Below are 26014 nucleotides of genomic sequence, written 5' to 3' on the forward strand. Positions count from 1 at the left end.
TTCCATCCTCAAAAACAAAAAAATAATGCTTCTGCAGTCTAGCTGCAGCTTCTAGCAACGGTCTTCTGTTCAAAAAAGGACACTGAATGTCCTGAATGTGGCATCACACACATGACTTGAGTCTGAACACAGCAGACAACAGGAGTATTTACAATAGCATATCAGTGATTCCCACAGCATGTTAATACTTTGGGAGGCCCCCAAAGTATAATGGCTCCCCCCAAAGTATAATTTGTGTGTTTTTTGTTTACTCAGTGAGCACTCATTTGCATTTGCATTGGTGGCAATGAGTGCTCAGTGAGTAAAAAAAACTTTAAAAACCATAAATTATACTTTGGGGGGAGCCACTCATAAATTATACTTTGGGGAGAGCCATTATACTGGTAAACAGCCTCTATGGGCGCGAGTCCAGACCCACTTTTGGAATCAAATGATGACGTCAGTGGGATTATCTCCTTTATCAACTCCTAAGCATCCCCGGGACAACATCACTAGCCCCGCCCCTAAAAAGGTGTGAATTTGAGCCAATCAAGGACTACTACTAGGTCGTCCTTAGACGAGTTTGCCAACGGGTTCGCCAATCCTCACGGTCCTCCATACACCCGGCCAGCTCTGTGGAGCTTTCCACCCCCACATCCTTCCTCAGCACCTTCACGTATGTTGGCGTGGGGCGCCCTCTTGGTCGGTGCCCGTGTGTTGGCTCCCAGAGTACTAACTTGCCAGCTGGAAGTTCCTGGTGTCGATGGCAGTGACCTGCAAATTTCAGTTTCCTGGATGCCACCTTGTCACTCAGCCTGGGTAGCCCACCAGGACTAGCCCCGCTCCTACATTTTTGAGAGATTTTTCATATTTTTGGAGAGAAATAAAGGTGGGTGCAACTTACAAAATAGCCATAAAGCTAGTTAGCATAAAAAAACGCTAATTAGCATCTGCTAGCTAGTTACAAACGTTAATTAGCATCTGCTAGCTACTTAACATTAAAAACGCTATTTAGCATCTGTTAGCTAGTTAACATTAAAAACGCTAATTAGCATCTGCTAGCTAGTTAACATTAAAAAAACGCTAATAAGCATATGCTAGCTAGTTAAAATGTGTTGTCCCTGGGTCATCATAGATGTTGTTCCCATGAATTGAAAAAATACTGGCAAACTGCATAGGTAACTAATTGTACGTTAACATTATATGTATTCACTCAGCAGGCATGGATAGTTTTGTTACCAAGACCAAGAGAGTTCGGCTTGAGGTTGTGCACCAGTTTGTATATAGTTAAAATAAAGTTATCCGGTGATTGACGATCAGATACCAGTGTGGAGTTTTCTGTCTTAAATTTGATATAGATCATGTTCTTTGTTGGTTTGTGAGGATGTTCATACACACTTGGTAAGATGTGTGTGTGAAAGAAGACCACAAAAAACAGCAGTGACTGCTCTCAGCTGTTTAACACTTAAAGACCTAGACACCATCACCAGTTGTAGGTTGTCTGAAGTGCAGTGTTACTATGAAAATTCACTAGAATGCAGGAATTGAGAAAAAAAATCTCAACATTTTTCACGGGGGGCCACGCACGTACGGACGAAATGACACACGAAAGGTTTGGGGGACCTGCAGGTCTTAGATGCTGTCTGGTGCATTCTCTAGAATTATAAGATGAACCACCACAATATTATATTGTTCAATTTTATTCTTAATTTCACTTCTTCTTGTTTGTGTTTGCTGATTCAACGACTAATAGTCTTTCAAGAAAGTGTCAATGTCTGACTCGTCTATGTCTGACTCATCTGAGTCGTCAAGAGCTTCATCCAAGCGCTTCTCGCCAGCAGCCACATTCTCTGCCTCAAGTCCGAGCTCGTCAGATATGGCCTCCTGGCGCACATTCTCCTCCTGCTCGGCTTCCTGATCCATAAGAACCAGGTCTTCATAGAGGTCGTCCCGTATCTCCTGCTCCTGCTCCTTCTGCCACGGGTTGAAGCCAGGGCGACGAGCCCTATTTCCTGAGGTCCACCACTTCTCCACGGCTCCGGCAGCATCAAAGTTGTCCATTGAGGGGCCCTCAATGGAGGAAAACATCAGGCGGCTGAGCTGCTCAATACCCAGATAGGAACGCCAGTCGTTCTTCACCCTCTTCATGCAGCTGAACCCCCGCTCACACACTGCAGTGTTGACTGCCAGAACAAGGTATATTTCAAACAGTATTGACAGCCCCTTATACTGTTTGCATCTCTCAGTGTCACACAGGATGCCAGAGAAGATCTGTGGCATTCAAGTGAAGTGTGCGGGCTGCTGCATAACTCTTGTAGAGGATGAACTCAGACTTCAGCATTTTAGTTGTAACACTGTGCTCGTCCATCAGGGGCTGATAATGCTCACAGATATCAGCAAAGTCTTGTTTGCCATAGGCAGCCAGCTGTCTGTCAGAGGGCCACTGACTGGGGTTGAAGATGGAACATTTTGAAGGGACACTCCCTTTCTGGAGATCTTGGAATCTTTTCTCCAGGTGCTTGATGAGCACATCTGCAAACACATACACAATGTCAAATTATAATCCCTGTCTCTGGACCACCATCAAAAATCATTTATATCATAACAAATGTGAAATTATATTCCTGTCTTTGGACCACCATAAAAAAATTATCTATTAAAACATGTTATGCCCATATTTACTTATGAAGAAAATATTTACTTTTGAAGAAAAAATATTGAATATTTACTTTGAAGAAAATATTATTGGGCACATACCTATGACTTTCTTCCGGAGAAAGAGAATCTGCCCTTCGTTGACATACTTGAGTTTAGTCCCTCGGAAGAGGCCGGTTTTTGAGACTGCATCAATGACCTCCTGCATCCCCTCAGTTGGTTGGAACTGCAGGTCCACTAACTTCAGTGAGCATGTCTCCAGGGCTTCCACAGCATCACATACAGTCAGGCTGTCCTTCTGGAAGTTCAGTGACAACTCAGAGAGGGCTTCAAAAGTGTCACGCATGAAATAACTGAAAAGTACATTGTCATAGTCCATGAGGAAGGTGAGGATCCTGTACGCCCTTCCTCGCACCTTTGGGCTTGGCTTCGGTCTTCTCTCAGTGCTTATGAGATCCTGGAAGTAGGTCACGAATACCGCGTAGCTTTCGCACACAATCTGCAATAAAGATAGCAATTTTATATTTTCTATCCTGATGAGATTTAATTATCTATTAAATATTTGTTTAGACCTACCTTGTTGGCTTTGTGTATGTATGGGAGAAATCTCGCCCCAGCAAGGTTGGTTGGCTTCAGCACTTTCTCCTCCAAGGCCTCCGCTACCAAACGCAGCTCATGTAAGGCTTTTGGGCTGAACTTATAGTGCTTGTAAAGCCACTTAAGGTTCTGATGAAGTGCCTTGAGCTTGTCAAGCTCCTTGAGGCTGTCAACGAGCCCCCTCTCAGCACGGTGGGCCACACAGTGAAGGGCAATGAGATATGCGATATCTCGTTTGAGGAGGGCCTGGACACCATTGTCTTTCCCGAAGTTAACAGAAGCCCCATCTGCCCCGAACCCCACCAACCTCTTCTTCCAGTCGTCCACTCTACCCCGTGCAAATGCTGATTTAATTTAAAATAGCACATTTATGTCTGCATATAAGCCTTTAGCATTGGCTCGCTTGACGTGTTCAATGCTAAAAAACACATTTTTTGGCCTCTTGGTGGAGTCTAGGTACCGTACGTACACGATTTCTTGTTCCAGGATCGCCTTGTCCGTTGCCCCATCTATCATGACTGAGAAGAATCGGGCACTCTTCACCTCAGCCAGAATAGGGTCATAAATGAACTGGTAGATGTCCACAAAAAATCTAAAAGTAAAAATATCAATTAATTTAATACATTTGCATGTGGCAGTTGTAACATGTTAAGGTGAAATAAATGCAAGAAGTACCGGTACCAGTAATTCTAAAAATTAGTTGTGAAGAAAAGATATTTACTTTTGAAGAAAATATTTACCGTGCGCAGGCTTTGTCGTGGTGGTAACACAGGGGCATCTTGGCACCGGTCCTCCTGTTCAGGTCCACCAAGACAGGAAAATCTGTAAAGGGCCTCTCACTCTTGACCACAAAGTAGGCCACATGGATAAGGTTGCTCATGCCAGCACGAAGTTCATCCTGCATCTTAGAGAGGCCACGCAGTATAGGGGCCACCACAGAATTCTCACGATCAATCTTTGCTTGGGAAGCTGCAGCACACAGCTCATGCTTCTTGCTTGGATCATGACAATCCAGTAATGTTTTGCGGAACGTACTGTTGCCCTTGTACAGACTGCATGTCCTGAAATTAGGGAAACATTTAAATAAGCAATGTGATTTTTTGGGGTTTGGGGCAACATTTTTTCTAAGTCGAGACATGGACAAAAATTGGCCAGAACTCCCCCTGTACATAGTGGAATTTGGGGCCAGAATATAGAATTTTTTCTAAGTCAAGTACATATACAAAATTGCATAATTATATAATAATAAGTTCATACATACTTATCACTGATGGAAGGGAAATGTCTGCAAGGCTCACAGAACATTTCATTCTTCTCTTTGTCAAATCTCAGACATGGAAACTGTTCCAGCCAAGCTGGGATGAATGCCCTTGCCCTCTCCTTCCCCTCATAGTCTCTGGCCTTCTGAATTCTCTCTTCTTCTGACTGGGATTCTCTTTTTGATTCTCTTTTTTGGGGGGGGGGGGGGGGGGGGGGCTGCAGCTCAGTCTTTCTCTTCTTCTTTCCAGGTTGTTCACCTTGCTTTGGTGGACTAAGAAACATTGTAATACATTATTTGATCATTATGTATTCAGCATCAGAATCCGTAACAAACTGAAATTCCCGCGAAAATGTGGTTGCATTCGATTCATTGTCCGGGTAGTATTCAGTTGCGCCACTTATGTGACAGACAAGAATAGTCAATTCTAATGTCTAACACTTAATGTGGAGAAAGAGATGTCCTGGATGGGTTGATTGTGCGTTGATCTGTTGGTAATGCCTCGGGGTTCCGGTGGGCATGTAAACAAATGCATAATGCTGCGCTATACTTTGTGGCCTCACCCAGTTGCATAGCGACACTCATTGTTTAGGTGTCTTTTAATAAGCAGGTAGTGTTAGAAATTAAAATCAATGTTGGTATGGCGTAATTTGATTTAAATACACTATTTAATTTAAATCAGTTTTATTCTGAAAAACCGGAAGTTCACTAACTATTAACTTAATACTTTTATTCTGAAAATTATTCATTTCCGGTTAGCATTAGCATGTGGCGAAATGCTGCATTTTCAGACCGTGAATCAAAGGTGAAATGACATGTGATGTTGTACACCGAGCACACTGGGTTTAGCACTCGTTTATTACCGCTGAATAACGTTTATTAGGACATGTTTAAATAACCACAGACACCAGAATGATATAATTTAACAACAGAAAAAGGCAGAAATTGCATTGGACCCGCCCCCCGACGACGCCGGCCAATAGGAGAAGACCTCCGATGACAACAGGAAGAGCAAGCCAAGGATTGACCTCTTGCTACCGGGTGACCTGGACTGACCGGGCGGATGAGGAGAGCGCCTCCACTCGCACATTTCATTTTGTACTGTACATCACCGCATCTTTTGTGTAATTAAATGCTGTTAACTTTTATAAGCTTCCCTTGACTCTTTTCAGTCTCTCCTGCCTTCGGGGTTATAGAATACACTAACAGTAGTCATATCATTAGCTAGAACTAGCTGGATCTGATCGATATGGACATAAACGTGAGTGAAGTCTAATCTGACGGGAGAGAGAGATCAGCTGCTGCTGACGAGTCGACACGCAGCTCTGCATGATCACATGCAGCGGTGAGCGGAACAAAACACACACTTCAGGTTAGAATATCACACGTAGCTATTTTAATTACCTCTCAAACTACCTAAACTAGTTATAGTAGATGTGTTTTAGTTTTACTGTCGGGTCAGTCATTACTGGATCCGCGAGCTGCATGATACTGACATAATAGATTGCCCGATCGGGCAACCAGCAGGTGAGGCTTCATTGCCCGAGCTAAATGCTAGATGGCCCCGGGCCATCGGGCCATCCTTAATGTCGAGCCCTGAACGGAGAGGAGACGGTGATCGCGGAAGCTTTTTTCCTCCTGCCTTCACAAACTTTACACACGTATATATATATATATATATATATATATATATATATATATATATATATATATATATATCGTCTGAAAATTGCTAGAGGACATTCATACTTTGCAATCCAAGACTTAATTAAATGCACCAAAAACCTGACATGATTGTAACGCGATTATTTTTGAAAAACATAAATCCCTGTGCCGCAGCGACACGGAGTGATTCAGAGCGGGTCCTTCTGCTGTTGGTTCTGGACTGGTGTTCTTGTGTTGATGGATAAAGCAGACTGCTCCGTGTTTGGTGATGCTGTGCCGCTGTCACGTCTGTTCCCTGATCTCTGCGTCACCGACCGATTTGATATTAAAGTGACAGAAAAAAAAACGTTATAGTAAAGCCGCGGCCGGAAAATCAGGAAGCAACGTTACTACGCTATAACCGATTATCTTCCGTCACTGCATCGAGACCGAATCGTCCACATCGCAATGCATCGTAGAAACGATTATTTTCAACACCCCTAGTGTCTATGTATGTGTGTGTATGTGCCGGTCTGTGTGTGTATGTGCCGGTCTGTGTGTGTGTGTGTCTGTGTGTCTGTTTGTATGTGTGTCTGTTCATGTGTGTGTGTTAGGGGTGTAACGGTACACGTACCGAAATTATTCGGTACGGGCCCTTCGGTTCGGTACACGTGTGTACCGAAGTGTACCGAACGAATATAACGTTAAACGTAAAAAAATTGAGAACGTGAACAACTTGTTGGAAGTAATCTCAGGTGCTGCGTCGCAGCATTCAGAGTAATTTGCTCCCATTGTGTTCAACTCGTCATAGAGCGAGCAAGTCATTTCATTGGACGAGAGGCATACTATGAGAGCTGGTCAGAGGGATGCGTTCAAATGTAGTCAGTAATTTGAGGAACTGTCGAAATGGCGAACGCAGATAAAGTTGAGCTCGAAAATTCTCCAGCATCATTGAAGTCTCCGGTTTAGGAACATTTTGGTTTCGCAGTTACGTACTAGGGTTGCCAGAAACTGACCATGATCAAAATCGATTATTCGGCAGCCCTGGCGAATAATAATCGATTAATCGACCGATTAATTATTACAATAGTTATTATGCTGACTTTCATGCCACAGCCTCAGAAACCTGGAGTCATCCTAATGCAGAAATCCAGGCAGGGAGGAGAGCAGCACGTCGGCTATGGACGTCACCTTGATCCTTGAGTGCGAAAACATATCTTTGTTTTACTTTGGATGCTTAACAGCATAGCCACACAACAATTTATATCACAAGGGCTCTTCCATGACTGATGAGATTACCATTTTGAAGCAATTGAGGCGTCTGCGATCCCACCTGTATCTCATTAGCACAACAACAAGGTGCAATAACATTAACACTGCTGTTCCCTCCCCAAACACAAGTATCTTAATAATAAATCTAAATCTATCAGGCTGACCCTCTGCCCCCCAACACACACACAGAAAATCCACTCTAGTATGATAATAAAACACCAAGAGGCTTAACCGACTCACCTGGAGGTCATAGGCGGTGAATAGCTGAACTTCAGACACTTCGCCTTTGGTGTGCCGCCTTCTTCCTGAAGAAGCTCAATAGCATGCAGATCCAACTCCGCGTAAAAGTGGTTCTTCAGGTTGAGGTTCGTTATCCTGTGAAACTCTGCACAAATATAAAATGACTATTTAATTCAGAGTACAATGTATGTGGACTGAAGGCAGCAGAGATAAACAGAAACATGACATGCTAAATCTGAGTAAACATGCCAAAGTTATCAGTGACAAAGGCACACAAAATTATTATATAGTTGTAATATCTAAAATATTTTCACCTGTAACTCCATTGTCAAGGCAGGTCAGCGTTCCAGGGTCTCTCCAACAGGTTGATCATTGATGATCTCATTGCGCCGCAGGGCAAAGGTAGTCTGCATTAACTTTGCAATCGAGGGATGGTTTTTATCTCTCATCTTAACACACACTAGCACCCCCCCCCCCCCAAACGCGGCGCACCTACAATGTAAGCGCACCAGTTTCGCTGCTGCGTGGCTCCACTAGCGCGTTAGTTTCTCCACTGCAAGGCTTACCAGGTTGAAGAAGCCCTTTATCTGCCAGTTGCTTCAGTTTCAGCCTAAAGAGAAAAAACATTGAAGGTTAGCTGGGTTGCAAAGTTTTCACAAAATGATCAGAGAAACACTATTTTCGAGCATAAAATGGCGGCAGGCGGCGCGCTTTCTTCTTTTGTTACCGCATGGATGTATGGGCAGGTTTTATTAACTTTTAGAGGCAGAGGATTTACGTTGGAGTAAGTAAGTCGGAATAGATATATTTTGATAAAAGACAAAACAAAAAACAACAACATTAGAGTCCGAGACCTAGCCCATTCGATTCAACGTCCTTTTCTGAGTCTGAAAAAGTGTTTTTTAATAAAAAAATTAATTAAAAAAAAGCTAAATCTGCAACTATTTCAAAAATCTGTAACTTCTTATTGAAAAGTTGTAGACCATTGATGTCACCTACCATTCGACTCAGCGTCATCCAATTAGTGGGGGGGAGGCATACAAAAAAAAGGAAAAAAAAGATTCTGCTAAGTCCCTAGCTCAATGAATGTTAGGGACCCAAAATAGTGTCACTACAAAGTACTACCAATCGAATCCAAATGGCCTGAAACGTGCTCCTAATTGTTTGTTTGGTGGTCAATTTTGGCCTCAACACTTAGTGAATGTTTCGGATTTATGTGTGATATTCCCCCCACACCCCCCACCCCCACACACAGACTACACAGTACCCCCCTCCCTCCCCCATCAAGAAACAAATAAAATAAAAGGCAAACAGCATAGATTCAACATTGATTCAATGTTGGCATTTCAATCATTAAATTCGACCACAATACAACGTTGATTCAATATTTTCAACATTTAAGGTTGATCCACCATCAATCTTCAACCTTAACCAAAAATCAACATTTTTGACCATAATTCAACGTTGATTTAACATATTTTGCTATCTGGGGACTGGCTATCGCCGCAACTTGTTCAGCCTGCGTGTGGTTGACTTGTGGAATGATCTGCCAGAAAGGGTTGTCACATCCAAGACGGTTAACTGTCTCAAATCCCGCCTCAACCACTACTGGTCAAACATCACCTTCACTTTGGACTATGTGACTGTTGCCAGCATCCATAGTAAATCAATAATCAGTGATCTACTAATTTATTTATGAGCGACTAAAAGGCCTTAGGCAGGGGCGGCGGGTGAAGGCTAAGCCTTCCCAAATATTTGTGTAACTGCATCCTGGTAAAATAAAAATATAATGTCTTTGACATTAGCGCTGCTATGCAGCCACCTGTGCCCTGTACCACGAAGCCAGTTCAACAGACCCTGGATATGCTTGAGTTATCTTAACTAACCCTAACAAACGCGATCTCGCTAAACGGTCCTACGGCGCTGGTTATCAACTCGGTAAATAAAGTCAGGGTTTCTCTCTCCAGCTGAGAACGCGTTCACGTGAAAGGGGCGGGGTTAGCTACATTTGACCAATCACAAACAGGGACAAGTGTACTGACAGCGCAACATCATACTTCATTAATGAAAAGTAAACTAATATTAGACAAATATGAACTTTAAACATCCATGATGACTTAAACATATAATCCAGGATACAAGCCACATAGTTGCACCTGCAAGGAGAATACAGAACAATTCGTTAAAAAATAAACTACCGAGTGTTTGAAAGCGTACAACAGTTTTATGATACTGCCCCATCTAAAACACGAGGGGATCTGACTTTATTACATTTGAGTTTAGTGTTTCGTCAACTTAATGTGTTGCTTAAAATAATAGGTCTGCATCCAGTATATGTGACAATGTAACTAAGTGTTGCACGGCCAGATACGGCTCGAGAAGCTGACTCAGATAAGGAAATATTGTGATATCGATGTGAGATCGATGATCTGATTGATGATGTGATGTCAGTGTGATATGAATGATAAGTGCGACACGTCGGCGTCTTCTCTGCATACGGCAGTTTAAACTGCATGTCCTTTTTCCTGTAATATGACTTAATAGATTTAAACTCCGCACACTGAGCTCTGATCGGTCAGCAGGTGGTGCTTTCACGGAGTTAATCTATTTTCTATAGACGCCGGAGGCGGGCAGCGTAAGATGAAAAAACAAGTTATTTAGCCTTCCCAAACCTGAGCCTCACGCGCCGCCTATGGCCTTAGGCCTATTACAGCCGTATCCTATTGATTGATTGATTTATTGAGATAAAGCGATAAGGCGTGAGATACCCTGAAGATACCCTGACCAAAGATAACCTTCCCTGCCACCCTTTAAACGAAGCAGAATTTACAGCTGAATAAATACAGTAACTGTATTCTGCAGCTTTAACTGTCACGGACTCCTCTTCCTGTGTGTGGGAGGTTTGCTGGGGCGCTCTCAATTGCGCAACGGACCTGGTTAACTTGGAAAAGAGGAAAACAAGGCTGTAAAACGGCAAACACATCAGAGAAAGTAGATCCAAAGGAACGCTCAATACCTGCGCAGGTAACAGAGAGTGACACGGATTAGCGGTGAGCACGGTGCGGTCTGCCAATGGCTGGAGCTGTGAACCCCGACTCGGTGTCCACGGGGGCCCGGGCAATGTTTTTCATGATCACACCGAATGAATCATCTTTCCAGAAAGTGGAGGATGTGCCTCAATATGTACAACAGGTCGGTACAGGCTCACTTTCATAGGCTATGTGATGATTTGTTTTTGTGTAAAATAGTTTCCTTTCTCTGAGGCACCTCAGGTGACATTTTGCCTATTGTCGTTCAGAGATTGAAGAAGTACTTTAAGCCTTTGGCCTATACTAAAAGTCGTAAAACCAGTTAATAATAGCACTAGTGCTGCATTGAACAGTGTATTTAAAAAAGTGCTTAAGTAAGCCTATCAATAGAGCTGCAGAGATACACGATTAATTAGAGTTAGAAGACTTACTTTTGTAGCCCACAAACAACAGGCACAGTGACTACATATTTAAAATAATGTTCAGATATCTTTTGTATATAAAATGTAAACATTAGTTAAAAAAATAATCTGTACATTAATGGAAAATGTGTTAGTTACAACGTTAGTATCTAAAATAACTCAATAAAAAAGACTTAATAGTCAATCATCTGGAAGAAAAGTTTTGATGCATTTTTGTACATTTAAAAAAAATGTGGTGATCATTTCAGCTGTTACAGCTTTTGGCATGGATTTTTGCAAGAAGTCTTCTTTTGAGTCAAATGTTTGAAATCCATTGTCGTTTACTCTTACATGTTTTGTATACTCTCGTGATGCATTTTGTGTTGTGGAAATATTTTCCAAGGCCCATAACTTTGACCCAGTGTATCAGTTAAAACTGTCCTGACTGAGCACAGGCACCTGTAACCTTGGCTGCTGTGCTCTCAGTGTTTTGTCTCCCTGTTCCTGCCTGTTGGCGTCAGCTGATAGAGGTGTTATCATTCTATCTTGTTATGCAGCATGTTGATGATGCTCTCTGAACTAGCTAAATACATGGGTCTGGGGTAGAGTTCTTCAGAATTGACGTGGCAACTCTACCGTGAAGTCAGAACCTCTGACTCTTGGACTTGTGATGTGAATCCTCCGGCCGTTAACTCCAAATAAACCATCATGTGTTTGACATCAAAGCTACTGCTCTTCCCGTGTCTCCTTCCTGAGTCGGTGACTCCCACTGCATAGCTACACAGAAGTTTCCTCTACATTTTGCACCCTCTGGACCCCTTCGTGGCAAAAATGTACACGCTCATAAAAACTGCTATTAAATCATACATCAATATTTTTTAAAACTTTTTTTTCGATGAATCACTTGAACAACTTCTAACGTGCTCAAAACTACCAAACATTCAATAATTTTCAGGATTTTAACCCTTTAAATGCCTGTTTCATTATTTGAATTATTTAATTTCTCTTAAAAGAAAACACAACAAATGATATTTTTTCAATATAATAATTAGTAGAGGGATGGAACTTTGGTGGTTGTTAGAGTCTTGGATGTGTCAAAGATTAGCAACAAAATTGATTTCACTGCATGATTATTTTTTACGTAGTATCAGATACTACCTCTGGACACCTTCGTGGCAAAAATGTACACGCCCATAATACCTGCAATTAAATCATCATACATCAATATCTTTCTCTACTTTTTTTTTCTTTGTATCACATAAACAACTTCTAACGTACTCAAAACTACCAAACATTCAATCATTGTCAAGAATTTAAGCTTTTAAATGCCTGTATAATTATTTTAATTATTTAATTTCTCTCAAAAATGCCTCATTGACTTCCATTCAAACCACATTTTTTGATCTCACTCATCTCTCATTGCAGTATAAAACCATGCATTCTGTAATGTCAGCATTTCGTTTAGAAGACAAGTAGTGATATTTGATATTTCTACTCTATTCCAACAGATTACACCATTTTCCCACTGTAGGCCGATGCATGAAATTCTTACATTTTTGCCAGTTATATTATGGAGCCGTGTGACTACCAGGGGGCCCCGAGAGTGGTGTGTGTGTGTGTGTGTGTGTGTGTGTGTGTGTGTGTGTGTGTGTGTGTGTGTGTGTGTGTGTGGAGAGGACACTGAGGGTCCGGCCCACCATGCACCACCACGGGGGGCTTTCTTCTCACAATCTGTGAGGACACCCTGGTTTTCCCCAGCTCCTGGGAGAACGACCTCTGTTCTTCTCTGTCCCCTCACTGTGGATGGCATTCAGTGTCCTCTCCACTTTCAGAGGAAGGGTCAGAGGAACTCAAAGAAATGCTGGACTCCAGAGAGCATTCAGTGTCAGACCCCCCTCGAACCTTGTGTCTTCTTCAGATGAGTCCTGCAGCTCGCTGGCAGAAGAAGGCTGCAAGATTATTTCTGAAGTCTCTTCTGCACTGAAATGCTTCTTCATTTGAGTTCCTTCTCTTTTCTCCAGGTCTTTCTCCTTCTCTGCTCACTAAAGAAATAAGCCCTTGGTCAAACTGCATGTTTATCTTTGGCAGCCAGGTGCATAAATACACAAACAACTGTTTTTTGTTTTTGAGTAATCAAGCAGCTCTTCAAAGACACATCAAACACATCCCTCAAAAGATGGCCTTTTTTCCCATGGAATGATCTGTGCATGCCTACAGATTCTCAGATTCTCACACACACACACACACACACACACACACACACACACACACACACACACACACACACACACACACACACACACACACACACACACACACACACACACACACACACACACACACACACACACACACACACGAATACTTTATTTGGTTCCACAAATTATATTACATAAGACAGGGAATCAAATATATCGGGGCTAAGCAGCAGCACAGAACACTTAGGGGAACACATAGCATCTCCCTCTCCACACGGCTAAGCAGCCAATAATAGATGAAACAGAGCAATATTTGGCAATTTGTTTGGCTTTTCTCTTTGACATTCCAGAAATTCTCAGACCAATCATGGTGGATTTATATACATGGCCAAGACTTCCGAATATAAGTATGCTATATCTACACTTGTACCCAAAGCTGGTTATCACATCGAGCAGTGGTTGGTATTTAATATACTTGTCCTGGAAAGCCTGGTCCATGTACAGGTCAAAGGCACAGCCTACTTCTAATATTAGCACCTCCCTGTGGTTGGTGTCAACAAAAACAACATCAGGTGTATTTGGGATGTTAGCAAATACATCATTGGTAAAACCAAACCATTCTGGTAGCACTCTAGTGTGCTTGTACATTGCTGCGCTAGATGGTAAGATGTTTCGTACCGCATCAGACACAATGTCCACAATCCGGTCATGACGGGCTATGTACAGGCGTTTGTATGCATTACATCCATTTGTTATGTGTGCAATGGATTCTAGGTGTTGTTGTGAATCCTGATGGTTTAAACAGAATGGAGTGTGAATGTGAGGGTACCAGGTGGACAGATTGTACTTAGTGGATAATACCGGCAGTCTTGCTTTGATGGTAAATGTCAGAACATCCTCACCAACAGCGGCGTTCTTAAACACTGAGTGTGAGACTGAGTGGTCAGCAAACCCCGAACAGGCTAGCTTTCCCTGTAGTCTGAGTCCACACCAGTGCTGCCTGATCTCAGACTGCTTCGTGCTGAGCAGAACCCTCCTTGCAGAGTCTCTGTGCAGTTCCACAGTCTCTTCCTGAGGTGTTGTGATGTCGGCCTTCACAACCACACTGGGGTCAGTGATCAGTTGATCAGAGATGGGGACTTCAGTCTGTGTGTTGAGTCTTGTCCATTTCAGCTGGACTCCAGTCCGATTGCAGAGGTCATTGAGATCTGGCCAGTCAGACCAGACCCGAAGCCCTTGGCCTGAGAGTCCAGTTTTCCAGATTCTTTCCTTCTGAAGCCAAGTGTTAGGATCTGTCTGTGTTGGTGTTTTTCTTGTCTTTTTCTATCTTTGGGTTTCCTGTTTTATTTTGTAAAGTGTTCACCCCCGTTTCCTGCCTGTCTGCTTTCTGTCTGTTTCCCTCCCCGATTACCCGATTGTGGTCACCTGGTACCTCTGTGTTTTCTCCTCCCTCCTCACCTGTCTCGTGTTTATGTGATTAGTCCTGGGTGTATTTAAGTTCTGGGTTTTCTGTCTCTCTTTGTCGGGTTGTCTTTTGTCATGACTAGTTCGTCGGTGAGTGTTCTGTTCTGTCTGTTATCACCTAGCCTTGAAATAAAGGAACTTTCACTTTGTTCTGCATTTGGGTCCTACCTGCTTCACACACCGTGACAGTACAACCCGACCAAACAAATGGACCCAGCAGATGATCCATGGGAGGTAGAATTACAGCATTTTACCTTCTATCTGGCTTGCTGCTTCGATTGGTGGAAGGAAGCGTCCAGTGTTCGGCAGAAGAGGGCCGCTCTGGTAGAGGCGCACCGGTTGGCAGCAGAGAAACTATGTTTTGTTGAGTTCTTACCCGACTGGATTTTGGACTTCCTTGAAACATGTGATTCCCGGCCTGCTAGCCCCAGGCATGCTAACTCCATTTCTCCCAATTCCCAACCTGGCACCATACGCCTTGGTGGGTTCCGCCTGAAGTCAACCCGTGCTTCTGCCCCAGTTCCTGCTCCTGTCCAGGAGTCGTATTCCGGAACTCGTCAGGCTTATGGAGGTCCACAGAGTATTCAGGAGGCTGCTAAGAGGAGTCGTCGCAGGGCCAGGCTGGCAGCCCGAGCCCCAGCGGCCGTTGTTCCGGCTCCAATGCAGGCCCCAACAGCCTTGGTTCCGGCTCCAGTGCCGGCCCCAGCAGCCATGTTTCCGGCTCCAAAACCAGCCCACACAGCCATGATCCAGGCTCCAGTACAGGCCCCAACAGCCATGGTCCCTGCACCAGAGCTGGCCCATACAGCCATGGTTCCGGCCCCAGTTCCAGCCATGGTTCCGGCTCAAGTACCAGCTCCAGCAGTCATGGTCCCGACTCCAGCACCTCGTCTCCTGCTGGCTCCCCAGCCGACGCCAGCTCCCCGAGTCTTGTCGGCGTACCGGCCGACTCCAGCACCTCGTCTCCTGCTGGCTCCCCAGCCGACGCCAGCTCCCCATGTCCTGTCGGCGTACCGACCGACACAAGTTCCCTCTCAAGTCCCCTCTCAAGTCCCTACCCAAGTCCCCTCTCCAGTTCCTACCCGAGTCCCCTCTCCAGTTCCTACCCGAGTTCCCTCTCGGGTCCCCTCTCGGGTCCCCTCTCGAGTCCCCTCTCGAGTCCCCTCTCGAGTCCCTTCTCGAGTTCCCTCTCGAGATTCCTCTCGAGTCACCTCTAGAGTCTCCTCTCGAGTTCCCTCTCGAGATTCCTCTCCAGTCACCTCTCCAGTCAACTCTCAAGTTTTCTCTCGAGTCCCATCTCAAGTCACCTCTCGAGTCACCTCTCGAGTTCCCTCTCGAGTCACCTCCCGAGTCCCCTCTCCAGTTTCTTCTCAAGTCCCCTCTCCAGTTCCCTCCCGAGTCCCCTCACCAGTTTCCTCTCAAGTTCCTTCTCAAGTCCCCTCTCCAGTTTCTTCTCAAGTCCCCTCTCCAGTTCCCTCCCGAGTCCCCTCACCAGTTTCCTCTCAAGTTCCTTCTCAAGTCCCCTCTCCAGTTTCCTCTCAAGTTCCTTCTCGAGTCCCCTCTCGAGTCACCTCTCAAGTCCCCTCTCGAGTCACCTCTCAAGTCCCCTCTCGAGTCACCTCTCGAGTTCCATCTCTAGTCTCTTCTCGAGTCACCTCTCGAGTTCCATCTCTAGTCCCTCCTCTAGTCACTTCTCTAGTCCCCTCTCTGGTCCCTTCCCGAGTCCCTCCTCTAGTCCCATCTCTAGTCCCTACTCAAGTCCCTCCTCTAGTCCCCTCTCCAGTCCCCTCTCGAGTTCCCTCCTCTAGTCCCTCCTCTAGTCCCTCCTCTAGTCCCTCTTCGAGTCCCCTCTCTAGTTCCCCTCTCGAGTCCCCTCTCGAGTTCCCTTCTCTAGTCCTTTCCCTAGTCCCTCCTCTAGTCCCCTCTCCAGTTCCCTCTCCAGTTCCCTCTCCAGTTCCCTCTCGAGTTCCCTCTCGAGTCCCCTCTCCAGTTCCCTCTCGAGTCCCCTCTCCAGTTCCCTCTCGAGTTCCCTCCTCTAGTCCCTCCTTTAGTCCCCTCTCTAGTCCTCTCTCTAGTCCCTCTTCGAGTCCCCTCTCTAGTTCCCCTCGCGAGTTCCCTCTCGAGTTCCCTTCTCTAGTTCCTCCTCTAGTCCCTCCTCTAGTCTCTCCTCTAGTCTCTCCTCTAGTCCCCTCTCTAGTTCCCCTCTCGAGTCTCCTCTCGAGTCCCCTCTCGAGTCACGTCTCAAGTCCCTACCCAATGTCCTGGTCCGTTGGAGGTTCCGCTGGGGGTCCTGCCAACTCCATGTCCTGTCCCGTTGGAGGTCCCGTCGACTACTCCTCTGCCGGGGGTCCTACCAATCGTATGTCTGTCCTGTTGGAGGTCCCGCCGTCTACTCTCCTGCCGGGGGTCCTGCCAGCTCCTTGTCCTGTCACGTTGGAGGTCCCGCCGACTACTCTCCTGCCGGGGGTCCTGCCAACCCTTTGTCCTGTCCCGTTGGAGGTCCCGCCGTCTACTCTCCTGCCGGGGGTCCTGCCAACCCTTTGTCCTGTGCCGTTGGAGGCCCCGCCGACTACTCTCCTGCCGGGGGTCCTGCCAACCCTTTGTCCTGTGCCGTTGGAGGCCCCGCCGACTAGTCTCCTGCCGGGGGTCCTGCCAACCCTTTGTCCTGTCCCGTTGGAGGTCCCGCCGTCTACCCTCCTGCCGGGGGTCCTGCCAACCCTTTGTCCTGTGCCGTTGGAGGCCCTGCCGACTACTCTCCTGCCGGGGGTCCTGCGAACCCTTTGTCCTGTGCCGTTGGAGGCCCCGCCGACTACTCTCCTGCCGGGGGTCCTACCAACTCCTTGTCCTGTTCCGTTGGAGGCCCCGCCATCCTCTGTCTTGCCGGGGGTCCTGCCAATCCCGTGTCCTGGTCCTCTTCCGTGGGGGATCCTGCCGAGGCCTGTCCCACCAGCTCCGGTTCCTGTCCGGCCGACACCGGGTCCTGCCCGGCCTCCGGTCGCTGGCCCGTCAGCGCCTTCCTGCCCGGCCTCCGGTGCTGGCCCGTCAGCGCCTTCCTGCCCGGCCTCCGGAGCTCTCTGGTCTTCGCCCTCGAGCCCGGCCCCCTGAGAGCCGTGGTCTTCGCCCTCGATCCCGGCCCTCTGTGAGCCGTGGTCTTCGCCCGCGATCCCGGCCCTCTGTGAGCCGTGGTCTTCGCCCGCGATCCCGGCCCTCTGTGAGCCGTGGTCTTCGCCCGCGATCCCGGCCCCTTGACTCTTCCTGCCGCTGCCCTCATCCTCGAGCCCGGCCCCCTGACTCTTCCTGCCGCGGCCTTTGCCCTCGAGCCCGGCCCCCTGACTTTCCTGGCCGCGGTCCTCGCCCTCATGCTCGGCCCCCTGAGTTCGCCCGCGATGGCCTTCGCCCCTCCATAACCCCCACCTTGAACTCTGCTCCCGGGCCGTCCGCCCGAATACCCCTTTTTGAACTCTGCCTTGCCCCCGGGCCGTCCGCCCAAGAACCCCTCCTTGAACTCTGCCTTGCCCACGGGCCGTCCGCCCGAGATCCCTTCCTGGTCCTCTGCTGTGCTCCTGGGCGGTCAGCTCAGTCCCGTCCTCCAGACCCCCTCCACCCACCCTGGTGGCTTAGTGATGCGTCCCTCCTCCGGACCCCCTCCACCCACCCTGCTTAAGGTTTTGGACTTTTTGTTTTGTTTTGGGACGTCTGGAATCCGTCCCTTGAGGGGGGGGGGTACTGATAGGATCTGTCTGTGTTGGTGTTTTTCTTGTCTTTTTCTATCTTTGGGTTTCCTGTTTTATTTTGTAAAGTGTTCACCCCCGTTTCCTGCCTGTCTGCTTTCTGTCTGTTTCCCTCCCCGATTACCCGATTGTGTTCACCTGGTACCTCTGTGTTTTCTCCTCCCTCCTCACCTGTCTCGTGTTTATGTGATTAGTCCTGGGTGTATTTAAGTTCTGGGTTTTCTGTCTCTCTTTGTCGGGTTGTCTTTTGTCATGACTAGTTCGTCGGTGAGTGTTCTGTTCTGTCTGTTATCACCTAGCCTTGAAATAAAGGAACTTTCACTTTAATCTGCATTTGGGTCCTACCTGCTTCACACACCGTGACACCAAGGAAGTTGTTCTGGTCTGCACTGGCCAGGGGGATCTTCCTTCTTTCTAGATCCAGCAGGAGAGAGGCCCTGGCCATTTCTCTTACAGTGACATCATCATTGTTAAGCATGTGGATCAGGTGGGCTAGACACACACACACACACACACACACACACACACACACACACACACACACACACACACACACACACACACACAACTCTCGGGGCCCCCTGGTAGTCACACGGCTCCATAATATAACTGGCAAAAATGTAAGAATTTCATGCATCGGCCTCCAGTGGGAAAATGGTGTAATCTGTTGGAATAGAGTAGAAATATCAAATATCACTACTTTTCTTCCAAATGAAATGCTGACATTACAAAATGCATGGTTTTATACTGCAATGGCAGTGAGATCAACAAATGTGGTCTGAATGGAAGTCAATGAGGCATTTTTGAGAGAATTTAAATAATTTAAATAATGAAACAGGCTGAAATGAAAAAGGGTTAACATCCTGACAATGATTGAATGTTTGGTAGTTTTGAGTACGTTAGAAGTTGTTTATGTGATTCAAGAAAAAAAGTAGAGAAAGATATTGATGTATGATGATTTAATTGCAGTTATTATGGGCGTGTACATTTTTGCCACGAAGGTGTCCAGAGGTAGTATCTGATACTACGTAAAAAATAATAATGCAGTCAAATCAATTTTGTTGCTAATCTTTGACACATCCAAGACTCTAACAACCACCAAAGTTCCGTCCCTCTACTAATTATTATATTGAAAAAAATAATCATTTTTTGTGTTTTTTTGTAATAAATAATGAAATAATTCAAATAATGAAACAGGCATTGAAAGGGTTAAAATCCAGAAAATGATTGAATGTTTGGTAGTTTTGAGTACCTTATAAGTTGTTTAAGTGATTCATGAAAAAAAAAGTTGATGTATGATAATTTAATAGCAGTTATTATGGGCGTGTACATTTTTGCCACGAAGGGGTCGAAAGGTTGAAAATTCGAGGAGGGCACAAGGGTTAATAGAAAGCTTTGAATTACCTGTCTGTATACATTTGTCTCTACAGGCAAATAAAATATACATTTTTTTACCTTTGCCTAACTACACAGATGCAGGTGTTTTTTCTGGTGCAAGATTATTAACAAAGAATAGACCATTTACATTATTCTGCAATGTCAGTTGAGGTCAAGATTTATTTATTCAGTCTTATTGAGATTAGGCCTTTCTTTTGAAACTGAGACCATAGAACAGATCCCTCACATAGTACACACAGACACACTAATTAGATTAATTGCAGTAGTGAAATGTATACTATCTGAAACCAGTACTCCTAAATTCAGAATCAGAATGACAAACAAGTCAGACTTCGGTTAGACATCTAAAAGCAACTAAATAATTTCCCATGCCTACTAAATGCACAATTTAAAAACTTTGGGGATTCTTCTGCTTCTCAGTCAGTTTACAGTGTCTCAGTTTCCTTTTATTGTGGCAGATGTGTGGTGCAGGTTTAACAGCACATGTTTGTTATGAGGTTTTTATGAGGCACATCAGGGGAGGAGAACAATTACCCTCACAGCAGGATCCTTATACCCCACTACCAACCGTGATTAAACAAATTTGTTATTGCTGCAGGGCTTGACGGTGATAAAAGTTAGCATGGGTGTGTGTGACTCAGCACTGTTTAAGTTAATTATTCTGTTCTCTCAAGAGGCGACATTAATTAGAAAAGCAAAACACAATCTTCCAATTTTAGAATAGTTTGGAATCAGGGCTGAGCAGGTCATTGCAATGCCTCGTAGCTATTTAGTGACCTGAATGCAAACACAATATTTTTGTCAGACAGCAGAGATACAAGTATAGGTAACACTTTATTTTGATAGTCCATAGTTAACAATCTATAAGTCATCAGTTGACATTCAACAACACTGTTTCAACAGACAAGTAACATGCATTCAACTAACTGCCAGTAGAATATACATTAAGCATTAGTTGATGATCAACAGATAAGCAACTTTAGAGTTTAGTTGACTATTACATTAAGCATTAGTTGATGATCAACAGATAAGCAACTAAAGTTTAGTTGACTATTACATTAAGCATTAGTTGATGATCAACAGATAAGCAACTTTAGAGTTTAGTTGACTATCTGTTGATCGTCAACTAATCTAGAGTTGACTATTAGTATACTTTTAGTAGGTTCTCCACTAAGTGTTTGTAGGCATGTGTTAGGACTATCCAATTAAAGTGAAAAACAGTTGAGAACAGTAGAAAGTCTATAACCTATCAACAGAACACATACATTCATCCACTAATTATATGCAACAGACATGGGAAATAAAGCGAAATGTTTTGCACAACTGATCACGAACACTGGATAACTGAAGTCAATACCAGGTTATAAAGCACAGTAGAACAAACACTATACACAGCATATCAGAGAAAGAAAGCTTTTTTATTTTAATAACATACTACAAGTAAAAACACTGAACAGTTGTGAAATGGTAAAAAAATAAAGTTTGAAACACATTATCTACCAGCTAGTAGTCAATACCAGGCAAACGGAAAAAAATCACTACACTGCAGATTTGTACAGTTTAATAACTATAAATACAATTTTATTTTGCTGTGTTCAGGACGTTTATGGGCGTCAGCAAAGAGCCTTTGGGCCCAATGTGTGGGTCTAACCCCCTGCTAATTACCAGGGTGTGCAGCTCGATCAGTTAACAACAATAATTTGCCTACAGAAAGGTCCTAAACTTATCTGTGGTTAGCATTCCTTATGTCCTTGATAAGTCTTCCAAGTACACCATGTTTATAGGTTCTTGCTAACCAGTAGGTCCACTCTATGAAGGAGAGCTGTTTTTTTAAAGTTTTCTCAGAACGATTCCCCCGCATACGCCAAACTTCCCTCTTGTATGTCTGCCATGCTCTCTCAATATTTTGTGTATGTAGTCCTGTTTGTGGATCAACATAATTCTGGCTGTGGTTGACCCTGACATGCCTGTAGCCCTCCTGGGAAAGACTGGCATATGCTCTCCACTCATCACTCACAACAAGACTTTGAGGCTTGACATGCTTCTTGATGATGGGAACAAGGGTCTCCTTGTTTCTTCTCTTTACAAGGCGAAGAATGGGACGTCTGCTTGCAGCTTTGATCTCTAGTATACCAAACACCCAAGATCTCTTTCTTCTCCAGGTGTTACCAAAGCGTCCTCTTCCATACTACCAAAAAACAGTATAAAAAAGTTTTTTTAAAAACAGTGTGAACATTATTACAACATGAATTTGTGCTTTTATTTTTGTCACTATGACCACATTAGGAACCAGAAAATCTTGACTGAAAATGATTGAAAACAATTACCAAATCTTGTGACACTGCAATGCAATTCAATCAATCAATCAATGTTTATTTATATAGCCCAATATCACAAATGTTACATTTGTCTAAGTGGACTTCACAGTTTGTACAGAATATCAGTATGACAATACGACACCCTCTGTCCTTAGACCCTCACATCGTACAAGGAAACACTTCCAGAGAAAACCCACAATTTAGTCTTGACTCTGGCTTTGTGTGAATATTGAATTATTTATTCATTATGTATGTAATGTTTGAGTTAGGAACACCTGTTCCTGTTTTATTTGACTAATATATAAGATAAATACAGAAGCCTAATGCATTCACCCGAGAAAAAAAGGTTTTTCACGAGAACTTTTCCTGGAATTCTGAGATAATAATCTTGTAAATTAATAAAAACAGAAACACTTTATTTCTCACGTGTATGCATTACGCTTCCGTAAATAAACCTTCTTTAGGTTAAACAAATACAATAAAATAAACTTTCCTAAAATGAGTATTTCACATAATCACATTTTTCATCAATGTTTTTTATTAACTGATTGACAACTTTAGGGAGAGTGATATTCATTTCTGCCATTTATTTTGTATATCCCATCTATGACTCTCCCCTCCCACCCACTCTCTATATCTATACTAATGATTCACATAATGATGTAAGCTCTTTGAGGTTATAGAAAATGTAACACATTTAGTCAAGTGTATTGCACATTTAAATTATATTACCTTGCGTTTGTGGCAGAATTTGCTCTCATCAATGTGGACAAGGACATTAACTCCACCGACTTTCTGCTTCTTTTTCTTTTGGTGCTTTCCCAGGCTTTTTACACAGATTCTTCTGAGTTTCTTTGACATCATGGAAAGTGTTGCTGAGCTCTTTGCAATGCCATCTTGAAGCATGTCAACTTGCCGTAGATGCAAACCCTGGGCAAATCTATCAAGGATTAACACAAATAATGAAATAAGGACAGTGCATTTCCAAAAGAAGAAAACATTTATTTGATCAAGCTATAAGTCACGAAGCATCATTTATACCGAGTATATTGTATTTGGGCCATTAGTTTTTTAACTAGCATCAATAACAAGCCAGCCTGTCAATCAACCATCCTGTACATGGCTGACTAAAACTGATGCTCATTGCAACACAGTGTCACATCAATCAATCAATCAATGTTTATTTATATAGCCCAATATCACAAATGTTACATTTGTCTCAGTGGACTTTACAGTTTGTACAAAATATCAGTATGACAATACGACACCCTCTGTCCTTAGACCCTCACATCGTACAAGGAAAAACTTCCACAGAAAACCCACAGTTTAAAGGGAAAAATGGGAGAAACCTCAGGGAGAGCAACAGAGGAGGGATCCCTCTCCCAGGACGGACAGACGTGCAATAGATGCCGTGTGTAAATTGAAAAGATAATACATTTGCAACATAGGTAGTCCATCTGGTTGTATAGATAGAATCACCACCATACTCTTCTGTCAGAAGCCCAAACTTATGATTTATAAGAAATCCTAATGCTTGAAAGCAGAACAAAATAATACTTAAGAGCAGAAAAACTAAATATGGTCAACTTATAACATGATGAAATTAGCAAGAGCCAAAAGTAACGTCAGAGAGTTTTTTTGTTACTGTAACATATCTGGCCAATCAAGGCAGGTTATATGACAGGATATGCTCTTGTAATATTCTTTCAGATTGACCATAAATCCATGCCACCATACATTATGATAACAGCAATCTATCAAATACTGTAATAAGATAATACCTTTGCATTGCTTACCTATGGATGTACTTCATCCATGCGAATAAACTGCAGTGTGATTGTGAGAAAAGTGACTTTGTCCTAACACTTCTCCTCAAACGTCCACATCTTTTACGTCGGCATTCCCTGTAAATTGCAGGACATCAAATTGTATAATAAACTGAACATTTTCTATGTGTGTGTTACGCACACATACACACACTAAATTGGATATATAATGTATTCAAATAACAGCAGCTGATGTAAAAACCATGATATGTATGCAAGTAAGCCTAGTTCATGTCAGTGTCATTATCTATACTATACGCTGAAATAAATATGTTGTAACATTAGCTAGCTAGCTACTTGTCTAAATTGTATCTTGCCTCCATGGGTAGCTGAGGGAGAGAGAACAAAACTGTACATCCTAGAGGCCTCCTCACACTTGATATCTTCATTTTGTCCATACACAATCCCCACATGTTACTATTTGGTATTACAGCACTTGAAGTTAATTGACAAGGGCATTGACATTTGTGCATATTTCTTGTGTGTTACAAAATAACAAAAATGTGCCAAGAAAACAATGTACCGTCATAGACATTAATTTGTGAATTGCTTATCCGGGCCTTCTGGTTCCTTCCTATAGCAATCCATGGTTCTGTGTGAACATGCCCTCTAGTTAAGCTAACTTAATGCTTAATATTAGCAAACAATGTAGCAGAAGAATGTCCTATTCCTACCTACAGCCGATTGCATAACAAAATATGGGGCCCTTTAGTTTGCAAGCATTTTATTCTTACCAGATGTGATGGTCCTTGGTCTGGGAGGAGACCATCTTCATTTTGTGGCGGCAGTTTTTGCATTTCAATTTGCGTTTCATCAAGCCAATTGTTTGCAACCATTTTATTAATTTTAAAGTTGATTTTTTTGTTTCTTTAACATAAACTGTTCTCATAAGTTTTCTCTCCAGTGAAGCCATCGGACCGAGCTAGTCAATGTATATATTTATCTACCAGACATCCCAAAAATGCAAAACTGGCGCACTTTAATTTAATTGGCTGGAGAATTTATGGGATACGCTTGATTTATATATAAACACCTCCCGGGACCAGCGTTATATGTACAGTCTATGGTGTTGGCAGAGTTGACACGTGACTAAATTATATTCACCAAGCACTTCTACCAGCGCCATACTTCTACTGCCTGATTGGTCTACTGCGCAAGTGCGCCCTTGGATTTCAGATGTTTTGGTCGTCGAGATGGTAAGTGTCAACTTCCTTAGGTAACATTGTCTTTTTTTTAGAAAGCATTCCTTATTACTTGCATGTGAACCAATATTGCTATCTCGCTTTTATTTTCAGCATCGACATGGCATTTTTGCTCAGGTGCATTCAGTAACCCGCCCCTCATCTGACAACGGGAGCAGTGCCGTTGGTCCCGTGCATTGTACCCGCGCAAAGTCACGGAGAGAGATTAATGAGGCAGTAGAAGGAGGCGATACCATACAAGAAAGTGGTAAGTTGGGTTTATAAATGTGAAAGTAGTTGACGTTTGTGTGCTAACTTCACACTCTAGATATGCGAACTATACTGACAAACTACCACTAACTTTATTAGCTATGTTAAATAACCGATATGCATGTTTAAGTTAACATGCATATCGGTAAGGTTAACATTGTTAACCTTTCCTACCAGCAAAGCTAACGACGTATAGCCATAGACACGGTCTTAGGAAAAAGCTAATATAACAACTAAAGTTATCCTTACTGGAGCAGCAGGGCTAGCGGTTCATATAGAAGGTTCCTTGGTAGCTCAAACAGAATGCTAGCTAAAATGCTTAGTTTGAATCTTCTCCTTAATGAGACCCGCAGGATCGCGGCTGACTTTACTGTCTTTAAGCGGCTGTACCGGGCTCGGTTTTGAAGCTGGTAATGATGATATCATATGAAAGTAGATGACCTAATGGCATACAATGGTACCAACCACGTGATGCTAGCTTGTCGGCAATGGGGCTAAAAAACATTCTACATTTTGGAGGGAAAAACTGACATGGCAATTTCCACAGGGGTTT

At 43.8% G+C, this 26014-nt stretch overlaps 2 protein-coding genes across 2 annotated transcripts in view; one reads left to right on the plus strand and one right to left on the minus strand.

The window, feature by feature from the left end:
- Window positions 1-1815: 1815 nt before the first annotated feature.
- LOC117543202 (E3 SUMO-protein ligase KIAA1586-like) lies at window positions 1816-4611 on the minus strand. Its single transcript, XM_034211321.1, has 6 exons — window positions 4493-4611; window positions 3972-4292; window positions 3635-3823; window positions 3211-3559; window positions 2737-3133; window positions 1816-2511 (listed from the first exon to the last, which is right to left on the minus strand). Exons 1-6 carry the CDS (start codon window positions 4534-4536, stop codon window positions 2228-2230), a joined length of 1584 nt encoding a protein of 527 aa, XP_034067212.1. The 5' UTR covers window positions 4537-4611; the 3' UTR covers window positions 1816-2227.
- A 6048-nt stretch (window positions 4612-10659) lies between these two features.
- LOC117543283 (alkylglycerol monooxygenase-like) overlaps window positions 10660-26014 on the plus strand; it is a 56704-nt gene continuing 41349 nt past the window's right edge. Inside the window, exon 1 of the mRNA XM_034211456.1 lies at window positions 10660-10837. Coding sequence (XP_034067347.1) covers window positions 10718-10837 — 120 coding nt within the window. The 5' untranslated portion in view covers window positions 10660-10717. The remainder of the gene's footprint in view (window positions 10838-26014) is intronic.

This window comes from Gymnodraco acuticeps, unplaced genomic scaffold (genome assembly GCF_902827175.1).
Source record: "Gymnodraco acuticeps unplaced genomic scaffold, fGymAcu1.1, whole genome shotgun sequence".
In the NCBI taxonomy this organism is placed as follows: Eukaryota; Metazoa; Chordata; class Actinopteri; order Perciformes; family Bathydraconidae; genus Gymnodraco; species Gymnodraco acuticeps.

Bases quoted from the DNA above. Each gene is read 5' to 3' on its own strand.
- LOC117543202 (XM_034211321.1), bottom strand. From the start codon at position 4,536: ATGTTCTGTGAGCCTTGCAGACATTTCCCTTCCATCAGTGATAA. The intron at 3,560-3,634 runs GCGAGCCAATGC...TGCACGGGGTAG, and splicing joins TTTAGCATTGAACACGTCAA to AGTGGACGACTGGAAGAAGA. The intron at 3,134-3,210 runs GTAGGTCTAAAC...TCTTTATTGCAG, and splicing joins ACATACACAAAGCCAACAAG to ATTGTGTGCGAAAGCTACGC.